At 41.0% G+C, this 16,677-nt stretch overlaps 1 protein-coding gene across 4 annotated transcripts in view; it reads right to left on the bottom strand.

Annotated features, from left to right (window-relative positions):
• CSNK1A1 (casein kinase 1 alpha 1) overlaps nt 1–16,677 on the bottom strand; it is a 34,966-nt gene that overhangs the window by 12,314 nt on the left and 5,975 nt on the right. For 3 of the 4 annotated variants that reach the window (XM_065848739.2, XM_065848741.2, XM_065848740.2), the window contains exons 3-6: nt 8,622–8,748; nt 6,880–6,978; nt 4,407–4,490; nt 995–1,134 (exon numbers count right to left, since the gene is read on the bottom strand). In XM_065848739.2, coding sequence (XP_065704811.1) covers nt 995–1,134; nt 4,407–4,490; nt 6,880–6,978; nt 8,622–8,748 — 450 coding nt within the window. The remainder of the gene's footprint in view (nt 1–994; nt 1,135–4,406; nt 4,491–6,879; nt 6,979–8,621; nt 8,749–16,677) is intronic. The other variant, XM_065848742.2, reaches the window with a different exon arrangement.

Genomic DNA, 16,677 nt, shown 5'->3' with positions numbered 1-16,677 from the left:
CTGGCAGACAATAAGATACACTTAAGGAACCTTAAGAAAATTAAAGCACAGAGGGAACGTGGTGCATTTTGAAGCACCAGCTATTTTTAAGTTAAATGTTCTGTTGAAGTTGACCGCTGGAAATTGTCATCCCCATTTGGACTGAAATGAAGGTCAGAGGCACGGACATGGCAATTTTAACTATGTCTAAGTGACCTCAGCATCGTGTGGTAAAGCCACACTATTACACTTATACATTACAACATCCAGGCATATAGGTAAGGAAGAGACATGGCTCCACGTTTCGTGAGTCCCTAACACCCCCTCCCAAACAACCTCAAGCGTTATCTCCACCAGGCCACTGCTAAGGTACCACAGCAGCTTTTGATCGAGATGATAAAAACGTGTTTGTTGATTAAGCAAAGCTCAAAAATACAAATACACCCTCCACCTACCCCTGTGTACATATATACAGAGCCACAACTATGGTTGTGGACACCAGAAACCAAAACACAATGTGAGTGAAGATCTTTAAGTCCTGCTTGCAGGTGAAGGGATAAACAATAGTTTACTAACTTGAAGTGAGAGTGAGAAAACAGGACAGAGACACCACCTTTAGAATACTCCTTCTGGCTACAGAATTGCTCATCAAGCCAGTCAGTACCAGCATCAATAGGTACCAACACAATCAGGAAAGTGCATCATTTTATCGGTGAAGGTCCTCTGACAGATCCACATGGAAGTATAGCTTAAACACTCAAAAACCCCAACAAACAAACCCAATCCAAGCCAGTGTGCAGAGCGTCTATATCACATCTGCAAAAACTTAGACCCTCTTCAAGAAGCAAATTAGGAGCTTGGATTTCTTCCCCCTACCCTTACATAGGCAGGCAAAAAGACGTGCAAAGGGATATAGACATTTATTCACGTAAAATTAGTTCAGACACTTCAGAACCTTACAAATAAGATCATCTTGCTGCCTCCAAAGGCACAGCAGCGATCTCCTTGAACTCACCTCTGCTCAATGCCAAGATGTGCATTGATGCTGGCATATCGAGCTGTGCCAGTGAGATTTTTGTCTTCTCTGTACGGTATGTGTTGCCTTGTCCTGTTGTCCCGGTACTTTTTGGCCAAACCAAAGTCAATAAGGAATAACTTAAAGAAAAATGAAAATAGGTTATATTTCTATACAATGCAAGGAATCCCCCAACCTCTCACGAGGCATTAACATTTTTAAGACATCCACACAACGTGACAGCCTACAGTTAAGAGGAAGCAGAGTAACAGTGCAGAATCACAACCAGCTTAACCAGCCAGTTCAAAAACTTAACAGTGAATTAGTTCAAGCTTTTTCTCAATCCAGTGGAATAGATTAGATTGTGCTAATCTGCAGCTTAGATCTACAACTATTACGTTACTATCGTAGTTTGTATCACATTAGCTCAATAACTACAGCGCACAATTTAGGAAGGGAACTACTATGTGTGAAAGCACACTTCCCAAAACCCTTCACGCTAGACTTTACACATCCAGATAGTTAAAGGTAGCTCAGCAACATAATGCAAATGATGCACATCCTGTATTCTGCCCTATGTCTCCTGAAGAGCACCGGCCGTTCTGCAGAGCACCAGGCCAAAACCTTCTACAGCAACCAAGGCATCTTGCATTCAATCATCTGCTCATTTTCGGACTACCAGAACACTATCACAGCAGCATGACACACTTGCTGATATTAATACAGCCAGAAAGCTAGAGCCTAGTACAGGGAATCCAATTTAGCTTTCTAATGACCAAGCTTGCTCAATGACTTGGTATTTAGCAACAACCGAGTGCGTGCTAATTAGCGTGCTAACAGCCAGCCTATCTACAAAGGTTAATCCAGACAGTGCCTTCTTGCGACAAGATTTCAGGACTAGGCAAAGAAAGCTGAGGCAGAAGTACATAAGGCACATTTCAAATTTTAGCAATGTCTTTAATCTACAAATCATCAGGCTGAGCTCCCTACTCCAGCACTGGATTAATGCAACAGGATCAGGTACTACAAGCCCTACAGATTAATGAATACTGCAGAAGGAGCTTGGGTGTGGGAGGGAGATGATGGAGAGAAGACAAAGTTCAAGAAATTCTCAGTAAAATCTATTCAGTATCACCTCAATGGTGATTCCAGAACAGAAGATACAGCTTTAAATGCAAAAAAGTACTGAAGATTGATACGCAGCTATACCTGCATCCAAGACTGAAACAAAGGGCCGCACTAGAAGTGCAGTGAATTATAAAGTGACACTCGATATGGAAGTATCAAAGATACTGAAAGACTGGAAGTTTCTGAATCACATGGTAGGTACACTTCAGAATTCTGGTTGAAGATCATTTTCTAAGTAGAGCAGTCTAGACAGAAAAAAACAAAAACCACAATGGTAACAACCTCTTCAGTCACTCATGTTGGAGCAGTAAACCCTGAGCTGAAGTCTTCTCGTGATTTATACGCAACCACAAAGCAGAGCAGTTCTACACATGCTGTCCTAGTGAAGTCACTCTCCAAGTCCAGAATGCTTGGAGCAAGAGCAGGTAAAGCCAAGTTCTTACACCAACTACACTGGTCGTAGCTGAGGAATGTGGGGGTCTCATCTTTGTTGCGCCCACCACAGCCACCACTAGGGGTTGTTCTTCACTTGGTGAGCATGGACATGTTCTCCAGCTACTGGGAAATGAGCAATTTTGATACTAAACTCCTCAAGCAGATAGTACAAAGCCTCCACACGATCGCTACACTGCATATGCAGCTTTCCTAGAAGCAACGCCTGAACTCAAGTGCAATCCCTTTTCTGATTAAAGCTCTCTGATGTATAGTCTGCAATAGCTACTTTTGCAGGGTTTGTGCCCATTAGTTGAAGCAAAATACTGTGCCTTGAGAAGGAGGGAAATCCAAACACTATACGTAACCGCCAGAATATTTTCAATACATCTTTGGTTACAAACACTTTAAACAACTCAATATCTTCATGTGCTTTCTGTAACCCTGGTGATCTTTCTGCTAATTAATGGTATGAAGGAACTCTCAGTTCATTAACCAAAACATTTAACACTAGAAGTGCGTCTCTAATACATAAATAGCTGGTGTCTAGCCCTGTTTAGCACCAACTTGATATGACTACTTTCTTCAAAAGAATTCTAAAAGTAAATGATGCTCTGCCCTTTCCACAGCTGCTCAGAGCTCTCTGTATTAGGGCTGAACAAGGTAATTCTGCATTCTCTCAAGAAGTATGGGTAAAACCCCAACAAAAAAACCCTCAATTCAGCACCACAGACCTGTTTTACACCAGTCAAATAACCAGATGATTATTTTACAGCACTGATTCTCTGGGGAAGTTCACTCTGCTTCCAGCTCAGGCTCGTTCTGTATTTCCCATTCGCAAAGGAGTAAATCCGTCTTGCAAAGAGTTAAGTTGGAAGATCCATCCGGATTTGGATGAGCACAGAACATAGCGATGGCAGCCAGCAGGAACACAGACGTATTCCCACAGATAACCTCACACCACCTTAGTTCTGTTTGTTGCACAATCAGCAGGAAACTGGAGAAGTAGGGCAAGATTTTTGCCAAGAGCAACTAGAGAAGGAGATCAAAGTCTCTGCCCAACTGATAACAAAGTTTCAGGAGGAGACAAGAGAAGCCTGTCAGCTTGTGTACAGCAGCTGGCTGCCCAGGATTTAAGACGTGAAGACGATCATTGTGGAAAGCTACGGACCGATTCTACAGCCAAACTCCTGAGCTATGATTCATATTCAGCAATTTCCAGCTGTCCTGCTATGAACTGGGATATGTCTTCATTTCTCTCCAATTCATCTTCTCTTGACGAGTCAGGAGTACTACATTTAACACTACCAGATAAGCTTACGCTTCTCCAAGGCACAGCTTGTTGGGAGTAATTTCATTTTCTAAGCACAATGGATGAAAATACAAGTCCTCATTACACATTTGGAAAGATTTTGAACAAAAACTGCAAGGGAAGGAGTCTGGTTGAAGCGATAACAGAACTTCTCCACATGCATTCAAAGACACAGCAGGAACCCTCCGGGGCGAGCACGGAGCCCTACGCAGGAATTCCGCTGTTTCGCTAGGGTGACACATCCTTCACCACATTGCCTTTGAGTTTCAAAGGACAAAACCTGCTTCTGCATCTGAAACCAAGCATGTACATTTAGCCCTTTTTAATAAAGTTTAGAAATAATTCCACAATTTAAACAAGCGCCACAGGGAAACATCTTAGTAATGTTACATGTTTGCCAAGTATGTCTGAATAATGCCAACATAAGAGGTGCTTTTGCAAGGTCTACATTCTCCAGAAAAAAAATTAAAATAACAAAAACAAAACAAAAATAAAGCACATGAATTTGGGGTTGAGGTTGGAATAGGAGACAGTTCAGACCTGGTTTAATCCTGAGAAAGATGGGTCCTGAGAAGTACTAACAGTCATGCTTCTTTTCCTCTTCCCCACTGGAGATTCTAAACACTGAACAAACAATAGAGGGTGGCAGTGCATCAAACAGTATTGCTTACAACGCAACATTGGCCGGCGCAGACAGGCAACACCGAGGCGCTCAAGAAAGAACAGGGTAGCCAAATGCCATCCTTCTTCCACCAAGCACTGTAGTTTTCAAAAAATTATGTTTGTATTTTTATTGTTTTTTTTTTTTTCTCCAAGCAGAAAATTTGGAAGATGTGACCAGGTAAATTTCAAGTGTGAGCCGCTCCAAAATGACACTGCCTTGACCAGGGATAGCAATGGTGACATTTGGCTCTATTAAAAAAGGAAATGGAAGTTTTGCTTACAAAACCATCCTTTGGTTTCACAAACTGCCCTTCCCCCAAAAGACGTTTAGAAAAAGTAAATCTTCAGTAAGGAAGAGGTAGAAGGCATTTAGTCACCTTAAAGTTTACTTTCATAAGCATGCAGGGCTTATTTCTAGCAGAGCTGAAAATTCATCTTTTAAGGTGGGAGCAAAATTTCTCCCAATCACCAAATTAAAATTTGAAAAAAAATCAATTCAATTTTTTAAATTTTTAATATAACTGCCAGGAAGCTACTGGAACAAGATTACCATGCTATTCTATTGTGGCTGGTTTTCTTTCAACTGTGTGTAGTCATCTCTAAAAAACTCCAAACTACACTTAGTTACAAAACAAAACAAAGTAAATAGTGTATGGTGGTGAGTGTTCCCCAGACAAAGCACTTGCTTCCAAACTGAAGCAAACCATTCCTCATTTTGTTACCAATTTGTACTTTTGCCAAAGAACTACCTCCCTCATCTCTAGACCCCTGCACCAGTAACAAAGCCCATGGCCACAGTGTTTGCCACCACATCATTGTGTGGCGCCCTAACTAATCTAACTAATGGGGCAAAAAATATAACGGTTTGCAGGCAATTGTTTTTCATTTCAGCTGATGTAAATCTAATGTGTTCCTTCACTAAAGTGAGCACAGCAGCATTCTCTAGGCCATTAATCCACCTCAAGATGAACAGAGTGCAGCGATGCCAAGCGAGCATGACTGTGCAAAAGTATAGAAAAATGGCCCAAAAAGAACAACTGGAAATTAGAAACTAAAACTAGGAAAAAAAATAAAAGTTTAAGTCATACTGTTAAGTTATGCCAGGAAACTAAGGAGCCTAACTGCTCAACACAGCAGAGAAAAATAGAGCTCTACAGAGGCAAAGTGTGAAACTTGGGAACACACAGAGTTGAACAGCGACAGGATCACAGAGACGGCCCCTCCGCTGCACGGACGAGCTGTGCAGGGGCTGGATCTGAACGGCCAGTGCGCTGCACCTCTTCACGCAACGGCCGCTATCTCACGGCAGTCCAGCTTCCCCGCTAACGTTCACGGCCCTGACGTTGGCATTCATACAGGCAAACAAAGGTAAACATTTTAAACGCTAGTGGTGCCTAAAGAGATGAGACATTCTCTGATGGCACATCGAGAAGATAAGTGGGAATCTTGCTTCCAATAAACAGCTTGATCACAATACATTTGTCCTGAAGTTAATTTCTATTAAGTAGCATGCTTAATGCATTGCCAATGCTGCCTGTCTGCCCGAGCTCGACATACAAATTGCAGGATTAAGCATATTTCACTCAAGAGAACTAAAAATAAAATGTAAAAGTTTTCTTCTATATAAGGTTTTCAACGGGAAACATGCACTTCTGCCTATGGTTACCCATCCAAACAAGTGCAACCACCTCAGCCCAACCCCCCCACCTTCCTTTTTTTTTTTCCCACAAAGTAAATTGAAAACAATTTTCTGTTGTACAACATATTCAAGTACTCTACAACTTAACAGTTTTCTATCAGCATATTTACATAAATTCATTTATTTATAAAGGGATTTGATCTCCATGTCGGCTATCAGCTGTATCCACGCCTCTCATGGCTGCAGAGTTCTCTTTACCAGTCATGGCGAGGTTTAATGCCCTGATGACTGGTAGGTCAGGAGCTCCCACATGGGCACGAATCCTTTTCAGCCCAGGACGTCAGCCCCAAATCCAAAGATAGATTTGACTTTACCATTAAGGGAAAAAATGCTATGACAACAACTCTTGATAACAAAACTCCATCATTGAGAAAAGTAGCAAAGTGTTCTCTAGGGTTGGTTTATGATCTTGTAGTAAGCCTGGAAATCATCTTGCAATCAAGTGCATCTCACAGGGTGGGTCAGAGACCCACATGTGTGCCACTGCATTTAGAAGCGGACACTTAGGAATCCAAGTTCTCCCATCAAACAACCAGGGTTTAGCATCCAAAACATCACTTTCAGCAATGAGTTTTAAAAAGGTTGTGCAGCTTCAATCAAGTAACATAGCCATTCCATATGGATCTTTTAAACAAAGAGCATTCGACTAACCTTATTACAGTGACGCCCAATACCCATTAGGAAGTTATCTGGTTTAATGTCTCTGTGTATAAAATTCTTTGTGTGCACATATTCAATTCTACTGATCATCTGTAAAAAAACAAACAACAAAACAAGTAAGATTTCAACAAGAGCAAGACAATTCACTTAAACCTTCAATGAAAGCAGGAATTTTTAGTGTTACCTTCCTCTGCAACTTAAGTTTCTACATTTGCTTAATGAAAACCAAGGGCTTCTTTTTAAGAAAGTTAGATTTATTTGAACAGCATATATGTTAAAATTCCATAACCTCTCTCAGGAAATGGCAAATTAAATACCTGAAACAATTTCCCAGACATTAATGTTTTAACTATAGTGTCCCATTAAAGAGCAATTTCTTTTCCTTGCTTCAAACAAAGGTTTGCTATACCTATCACAACAAAACTCATTCCCTCCCCCCATCCCTGTTATTCATTCATTATCAAGTGTCACTTTTCCAGGTAGCAGTTTGCAGGGAGCAAGTAGCAACTTGATTGTGGCCCGTACTATCACTTCCAAGCTATTGTGATCCAGCAATCACAGTCAGCAATGACGTGCAGAGCAAGTCTGGCACATCTGTATCGTCACATACAACCATGGGATATCCTGTGTGTGAGATCACAGCACACGCATTTATATGATACAGCTTGCCAGAGAGTAAAACACTTCATGCAGCCTTTTGGGAGTTGAATTCTTACAACATCATACTCCTGACAGCTGTTCTACTGGACTGTGACCTTCAAGCCAGTTTCCATGTACTGACATACATCCCATGTACGTTTCCCAGATGATAACTAGTTAGTGTTTATCATCCAAAGGAATATCGCAGGAAAGCCTCACAGATTCCCCAGCGATGCTGGAACACCCAGACTCCAGCTAACAGCTCTCGAAAGCAGGCGTTGCGCTCACTCTGGGCAGCCAGAACGGGGCAGCTGACCCTGTCTCCAAACAAACGCCATGAGCTTCCTTGGCCAAGAGCCTGGGACTCTCCAAGCAGCTGGCTAAGTGACAACTTGGTACTAACATCAATGACATAATATCAGATGAAATTTAAACTGCCATTGAAAATTCAACTTGAGAAACCCTTTTTGCCTTGCAAGCAGCTGAATACAGCACAGCATAATCAAGATACTTATTAAATAGCAAGAACAGAGCTGGCTGTTTGCAATGCCATACTCTCATGACCAAGTTGAAAATAATATCAGTTGCTAGAAAAAGACTTAACAGACCTCAGCTTGATATGCCTTAATTACAGTAGAGTGTTATCTCCACTAACAACTTTAAGAACTGTCTTCAAGCGCCACAACCACCAAAATCATGTTTATTAGCTCATGGTCTGGTACCAGACGTTACAGGAGGCTGCAAGTGCATAGCGAGCTGGCCAATGTGTAACAGGTTTCCTTTAAATCAGATCAGCCTTAACTGGAGACTTCTCCAGACCTTCTAATACCACACCCATGGCTGATAGCAGGAGTTAATCTACCCATATTAGTCTTGATAATTGATTAAAGTTGCACTTGTTAGATCTGCAGCATCAAGGAGCTGGTACCTGGGCTGCCCTCCCGCTACATTCATTTTCTATGGCACCATCCCTTCAATTCCTCTAGCAACTGTTACAACATTGTATAACAAGTGCTTTAACCCACTTAAAGAGAACCATGTCACCCAAAATACTTTAAGGTTTTTAACTTCCTCACTGTAAGCTCTGTACATACCTGGTCTGCTAACATAAGTACTGTTTTCATCGTAAACCTGCGAGAACAGAAGTTGAATAGGTCTTCAAGGCTGGGACCAAGAAGATCCATAACTAGAACGTTGTAGTCCTTTTCTTGACCATACCACCTGCAACAAAGAAAATTACCCAGCGTTAGCAGGAATACTAATGCAGCTCAGGATACCATTAGCCCTCTTGACCACAAGGGCATATTGCTGGCTAATGTTCAATCTTGAAAGCTAACTGAAAACTATGGCTGGGAGTGCCTTATTTTTCCCAGAAACAAAGTCTGAAGACAAAGCAGAATACACAAGCTGGCAAGTGCACGTGAATGCATTTGATTTTCCATTACAAGGAAACACTACCCTTTAGTAGCAACTGAAACACTAAACATCAAAATCAAAACGCAACCAAAGCAGAAGCCCTTACACATCAATGTACCGAGTCTGAACCGAAACCCACCTGCAGGACACCTTACAATCTTATCAATGTTTCCTGTGTTATTTAACTTCACAGAAGCATCTTTAAGTGCTTTAATCTTTGTTTTCAACTATGACTTCCTGCAACAGACTGAAGCAGCTCATGTAGTTAACTCTCATGCTACCTCTGTTCATTCATCCAAATTTAACAAATGGCAACCAAGTTCTATTGTCCTATTAAGGAGATGATAAAGGTTCTTTGCCAGGTTTTCGACATCATAAAGGGAAAAACACTTCAGGGTAATAAAAGCAAAAATACAGATCTGGTAATATATCGGTTGCAGCCAAACAGACTGTGAAAACCACCTTTAAGTGTCTGATACATCGATTTGGTGCAAAAAAAATGAATGTTACCAACACTGTGAGAACAAGCATAAGGCCTCCCATGCATATTTTATCTTCCAATCCACATCTACCATTTCTATCACAGTATTGCTTCATGTTATCTGCAGCTTGGGCAGGACTATTGCACCACCTAAGCTGCCTGGGACCTGGACCTATACCCTTCACTTCTGCAAATCTCAGCTGCGAATTTCCATACTTCAAACTGGCACTGAAGGGACACAAATATTCTTCTCTACAGTCCTCTGCACATTGCAGGTACCTACAGTTAAAGGAGAGGAATGTGTGGAACACTGTGAAGCTGTGCCGAGTTTCAGTACATCACTGTACAGATCCAACACCGTACGGATCAGAAGGCTGCATTTTGCCTTTGTCATAAGGACCTGAGTGCCCAGCAGAGACCCAGTACCAGCAATCAATGTACAAGGCACTGATCAGCTCTCTCCTGGAGGGGTCTCGAAGTTTCCAGCAACAGTGGTATAGACAAGATACACCAAGAGTATATCCCATAAGAAGAGAATGCAGATTAAAGCAATTAAAATCAAAATTCAGCTCAAACACAGTCATACCTGGGGCTTAAAAACCTCTACAGACATTTTATTTCCACTTTAGGCAATGTCTCCAGGAGACTAATGCATCCTTGTCTGGAAAACAGTTACCACTGATAATGCCGACAAATTCCTTGGTACTCATCGGATTCCAAGCCTAGCCAGGGTAGTAAAGTGTTTACAAAACCACAGAGAAAAGATTTTGTATTTGGATTTGTTTCAGGAACTACTGGTCTGTACCTTCCCACTGCTGGGATTCTAGTAGAAACCATGCACATTTATCAAGTGTGTAACAATGCATTACAAAGTTATATAAGAACTGTGGATCAGTCATTGTTTTACAGGTCAGTCAAGCACTTTTACTGATTCCCTGCATCATGAGTGGATAGAGAAAATAATACGTATTTTGAAAGCAGTCATTCAAGTGAGATGTCTACCAAACAGCTGTACTCCAACATGTCAATGATCATACTGGTACTGTAAGCACTATTCAGCAGTTTTTGCCCTCTAAAAATTCATAGAATGTACTATGATACACAAAACCACCCCCAAAAAACGTTACAAGTAATTCAACTGGGAAAGCATGTTGATGGTAACATTTGGTGAAGTCTGTAATTTATGAAAAGGTTAATATTCTCAGTGCAACCTGACACCAAGCCATGCAACGTATGCATTCTGAAGAGACCTGCCTTATAGTTCTGCCCTTTTAAGGAGCTCATTTCAACAGCAAGAGCAACCACGAGGAGTATTTCAAAAACGCAATGCAGAGATCAGGAAGGAGTCAAAATGAGATACTGTTAAGAACAGTTTTTATTCAACTACAAACCAGCTTCGGTTCAAGGATTATTGACTATGCCTGTAAATCTACTTCTTGGTTCCTCTCAAAGTCACCCATGCAAAAGGCTTTGACAAGGCTCTAAAAACAACTCCACAGGTCACAGCTGAAAACGAATCACTGTGGTCATCCAGAGTTATGAAAACTGGACCAAATGACCTGCCTAGTTATTGTCACGTGAAATTTAGGATTGCTGTGAAAAAGTCTAAAGAATAAGCTGAATTGAAGCATTCTAAGGAGTAAAGCAAGATCTAGATAAAATACGATCATCTTCAAGAAAAGGAAGCCCCATTCAGATGCTGAGTGTAATTGTTCAGCACAGTAACGGTTCAGTGCCCAGGAGACTGCAGTATGAGGCAAAAAGATCAAAGATCAACCTTCAACTCAGCTCCGAAAATTTAGTTACAACATCACAGAAAAAAGCGAAGTTGATGAAAAGGAAGCGTACCCTGGGAGCTATATTTTTAAAAGCATTTTGTGCCTCTACAGGGACCTCTCCGCTCAGTAAGTGCGGTAATTCAGGTTGATTGCACAACCTCCATTTGGCCTACTTCTACATATGCACAAGAAAATGTTAATCTCCTGACCATTTCGCACTGGTGGAAAGCAGAATCAGCTCTGCAAGACAAAGAAACGAGACGAGACCTCTTAACACTTTGTTTTCATGTGCACATGCCTGTAATTCCTCTCAGAAGACTATTCCATATTTCACCACCAGCAACAGAAACTTCTGCTAGGCTTTGCAGTCACTTGGTGCTTTATTTACTTTGCTAACACTGCAAGTAAGTTTTCATTTCCCTTGGAACACTGCCAGGGAAAAAGTGGGATTAATAAGTACGGCTACATCATGTCCATTCAAAGTCTAGTAGCTGCTGCTACTACTGGCAGCTCTGAGTAAAGGTGTTAGAAGCCTTGGCTCTTCTTAGGAAACCTTGGATATTATCACAAAGACCTTGGCAAGTATTCCTTACTCCAGTATTCACATAATTACTGTAAGATAGTGTATAAGTGCATACTTTGGATAAGCACAAATTCACAGCACTTGGCATGCAAGTTTTAACACTGCTGGGCTAAAGTGCAAAACATGGCAACAAACTGAGCACAACACCAAAAAACAAAAAGCTAGAGTTTTCAAGAGAAATCTTCGTAAATTTAATACTGCATCAGCCATAAAACTTGGAGTGAAGTACTAATATGAGGGAACGATCCATACAAAGCCCCAGGTAGCTATTAGACAGCACTTGTATCTCAGAAGTGTCCCACCTGTCAGAGCTCCATGGACGCACTCTTTCTCATACTAAAGCTGAGGATACAACAGCAGCAATACATTTTAAGCAGGAACAGTTTGAGAAGACTGGAAAGTAGGAGGAAGAGATTTAACCACTTGACAGTTCACTTTGACCAGGTAATGACTCTGCACATAGTTATACACAATGTATTATTTCAAAAAGAAAAGCTGAATTAAAAGACTGGGAAAATTCTATTCCTTTAATTGATTCCCACGGTGCTGTATGTTCCACCAGGACATATCTCCTAAAGAGAGAATTCTGATTCTGTAGCACAGGTCCATTTCTACATTAACAGGACAAAGTTGTCATGAAGAACTAAGAGTTATCCTTGAGCAGACAGCGTAACAGTGCCACACCTGATCCAGCTGTTAAGAACCAAGGTCCATATTCAAGCTGCAGGGTGCACCCAAGCTCACGCATGCATGAAAATGCTTTGTCACTCTGCCTTGCCTCATCCGTTTCAAACTGCAGATCAAATTACTACCTATCAGTTAGAATACAGTAAATATCCTTTATGAAGCTTTCCATCAAAGCACGGTTAAAGATTGAACAGTGACCTTAACTTGACTTCCGCAACTGGTCTAATTTGAAAGACCGAGACTCACCACGTCACCCCATTTCCAAATCATGTGGCTCAGCAGCCCGACGTGCTGCCCCAGTACATGCACCCAGCTGAAACTCTAACATCTTGAGTTTCAATATTTGCAGCTCTCTGCTGAACTAAGTCACAGGACACAGAGGTTTGGCAGTATTTGGTTTCCAAATCCCATACAGTAAAGAGGGTACGATGTCAGATCACACGGCAAGTGAATGTTTACTTGAACTCATGTGGGGTGTTTTTATTAATTCCCTTGACTAACCTTGAGACAAGCAAGTGAACAGCTGATGCACACGCAGCTCTTGGAAACACATACTGTAGTCAGATCTACCCAAACTTAAAATTCTCCTCTGTTTTCAGAGCTGTATCTTTCAAAAATTGGATGATGTCTATTTCAGCAACTGCTTATTTTATAAATAATGTCAATAACAAAAGAAACATTCAAGAAAATGTTTGTTAATAGCTTAGGAGTAGTTTTTTAACTGAGAAAACATTGCATTTGGTTATTAGGGCATTCTCTTCACATCTTGTGAATCTTCCTTTGCAAGGTCAAACTGAGATAGGCCAGTTAGCAAACAGAGGTAAGTGAAGTGCTAATGGAATTCAGACACAGCCTGTGAAACTGAAATTACACTTTCAGACTACTGTACTGCCTACGCAATTTTAGGAGATATCCCTTACCCTGGTATTTGTAATTACAACAAGGTAACAAAAGCAGCACAATTATCAAAGCTGTGTGAGCTGGTTAACTGTTGAACAAAAAGACTCAGAAAACTCACACACACAAATCTCAAGTTCAGATCAAGATTAATTAATTTACTGAATAACTGTATATATGTTAATCACTGGTAAAGAAACCCCAAATCCCATGCATTCTGAAACCACAAAGGTAGCAAAGACACTGTCACCATTAGCACGATGGCATGTCATTGTGTCTACAGCTTATTCGATACACAACCACAACATCAGCTCAGTGTCCCAAGAAACACTCCTACTACCAGAGCAACTGGCACAAGACTATTTTGTTCCAGCCGAATAAAAGTTCTTCTCAATCAACACCTGCTTTGTCAGGTAACCTGTCCTCCACTACAGGCTTCTGTCAACGTGATCACTGACTGTTCCAGTGGGGCAATGTGGCATTGCAGAAGGTCCCACTTTTGTTACACACACAGTATCTCCTGGTGCCTCGCTGCAAGGAAGGACAAGGCTTTGTGACAAGACTTGAACAGTTAAACCTTTAGACTTCCAGAAACCTTTACAGTCACATTAAAAAAAAGTCAATTTGGACTTCTTTGACATTACATAAACTTTTGCCACTTTCATAATCCATAGTATTTGACCCTATGGTTACTCTGTCTAGTCCTGTGCAATTAGTTTTCCGTCATTTGGGCTTTCAACATCAAGCAAAAGAGTCCACCTGACGAAAATGGAGATGGTCAGAAGAACTAAGGTGGATAAAAAAGCTATTAAAACATGAAGTGTACAGGCAACAAGCAATCTGGAAAAGAACTTAGTACTAGAATTACCTGAGATCACCTTATTAGTAAGTTTGACAAGTCAGCAGACATGAGGGTGAACCTGCAAGTCTGGGTGGCCTCGTGAACACAGAGGATTCAGACATCCCACAGAAAACCAAATGACCCTGAACTGATGAACACTCTGGAAGTGTATTCCATTTCTGCAAGCACTAAGTCATCTGTACAAAAGTCTCTGAACTAAGCATTAGTCAGATGACGTGACTAAGGAGAAAACACAGACCTCCCTGTAATCATATAGTTCTAATACCAGGAATCACTGAAAAGTAATAAGTAATCCTAACCAGTAAAAGCACAAGGATTCTCCACAGGAACTGTGAAGCAATTGGTATCAATGCTTACGGCACTGACGTGCCAGCCTTGTCACCAACATTCAGGAAAGGCAATTCAAATCACAACAGGGACAGAAAAGAAACTTCAAGAAAGGTGGTGAACTCTGTAATCACGTATTCAAACAGCTCACCAATGCAGCTGCAGAGTGATGCAACTGTTCTTTAGAGGTATGGGAGGGCTGAAGTAGCAAAAAAGTTATTTAAAAAAAAGAGAGAGAAATGGGAGCTGCCTGCCTGCGGGTACAGCGTTTCTCTTTAGGCACAGCAGCTGACTCGCTCTCGCCAATGAGTGAATCATGAGCTCTGCCGAGCCAGCCTAGAAAGTTTGAACACTGCACCTGACCCATTCACAGGAAAACCAGGATGTTGTGCTGGATTTGGAGCACAGTGATCCCTTCTGGTCCCACGTTCTGGGCTTCTCAGGACAGACATCTCCTGACAAATGATGTTTCAGACAAACTGGCAAGTATATTCTGCCTGTAAAAATAAACTAAATTGGATCTGAACGTATATTGAAGCAACATACATAAAAATGTCAATCTATTCTTACAAGATTCATGTCTAAATTGCCACATATTTTATATTTCTAGTTTTTCTCCCCCGAAGCTGGAAAAGCACTTCTTAACTGTTAGCCAGCTAGGAGTAATATAAATGAAGTTAACATAACATGGCATGACTGAAATACTGAAGTAGAATATTTAGCAGATGTCATCCAACATTAGTTGCCATGGTGAGTATGAATTAGGCCATCCAAGTACTAAATAAAGAAACAGCAATGAACACCCTACTCTATGAAGTTAGACAGACTATAAATAAAATTCAGTATCATTTTTTTGTACAGTTATGAGAGAAATATGAATACGTGAAGGTAGTGTAACCCATCTCCTAAGCAATAGGGTCATTTCATCTGCCTTGTGTTATGTTACAAGCATACTTCCATGTGGGTGACTCGCTGTTCTGCCCGCTGTTCAGTGAGGTTCATTAACACCTGGGAGGAAATGGCAGGAACATAAGTCAAGTTTCAACCATAAAAGTCAGAATGTTCAGTTCAGCTGAGAGGGTGAGTCATTAACCCACAGCAGGTACAGGAAACGTTCCCAATGAAAAGAGTGTTTCACACCTCTGCTGATCACCTGGTCCAAACAAGAGGAACACTGAACCTGCACCCTTTAGCAGATACTTCTGCAAGGGCTGAGCGGAAGGCAAGGAGAAGCAAAATGAAAAAGAGACAGCTTCCTTTGTTTTCAAACTGTGGTCTTTCTCGCATGCCTCTAAGGAGCCCACAAAGACCAGTTAGAAGTTTAGATTGTTATAAAACATGAAACAGATTTTGTTCAAAGACACTCATTCTCTCAGCAGAAAAACTCTAGGTACTAATTTAAAAGACTTGCTTTTAATTTTACTTTGAGCTCCCAGAACAAGAGACCACTTCTTATCTAGTGCAGTGGTTCTGCCCTTCAGCACACTGCCTTAAGTAATCACACAAGATTAATTAATAGGAGGCTTTATTGCTAGAATCTTCCTCCTAATTACTTGCAGACCTAGATGAAAGTATCAGTCTTACCACTTACGACAAGAACTTGGGCTTATCTGACTACTCGTCCTAGGTTTGGGTCTTTTTTTACTTTATTGTTGTTGAACGGGGCACTGGGAGGGGGGTGATGGGTTTTGCATGTGGGTTTCATGGGTATTTTTTCCAGTGTGTTTTGTTTGTCTGTTTTTAGGGTTTTGGTTGGTTTGGTCCCCCCCGCCTTTTTTTCCTAAGCTGCTGGAAGTTATAGAGAAAACAGTTTAAAATGAAGATGTTTGAGAGGTGAATTTACAGATTAAACACTGCTTAGAGATAAAAAATTAAAGCGCTCAAGGAAAAATCTGCAGTAAGCAACCAGAAGAACAAAAATTGTAGATGCTTTTATAGATTTTTGTTTTTCCAGAACATGTTAAATATGCTTCACTATTTAGAAGATCGCATAGTGATACACGGGCAGCAATAGTGAATTTCAACATCAAAATATTTTGCAAGAACTTACTGCATTGAAAAGTTCAGAAATGTGAAGATTTCCTTGTCCAGTTTGCAAGAGAATGGTGCAAAAAAATGC

This window comes from Patagioenas fasciata, chromosome 14, assembly GCF_037038585.1.
Source record: "Patagioenas fasciata isolate bPatFas1 chromosome 14, bPatFas1.hap1, whole genome shotgun sequence".
NCBI lineage: Eukaryota > Metazoa > Chordata > Aves > Columbiformes > Columbidae > Patagioenas > Patagioenas fasciata.
This window is presented reverse-complemented; position numbering and strand designations above follow the sequence as displayed.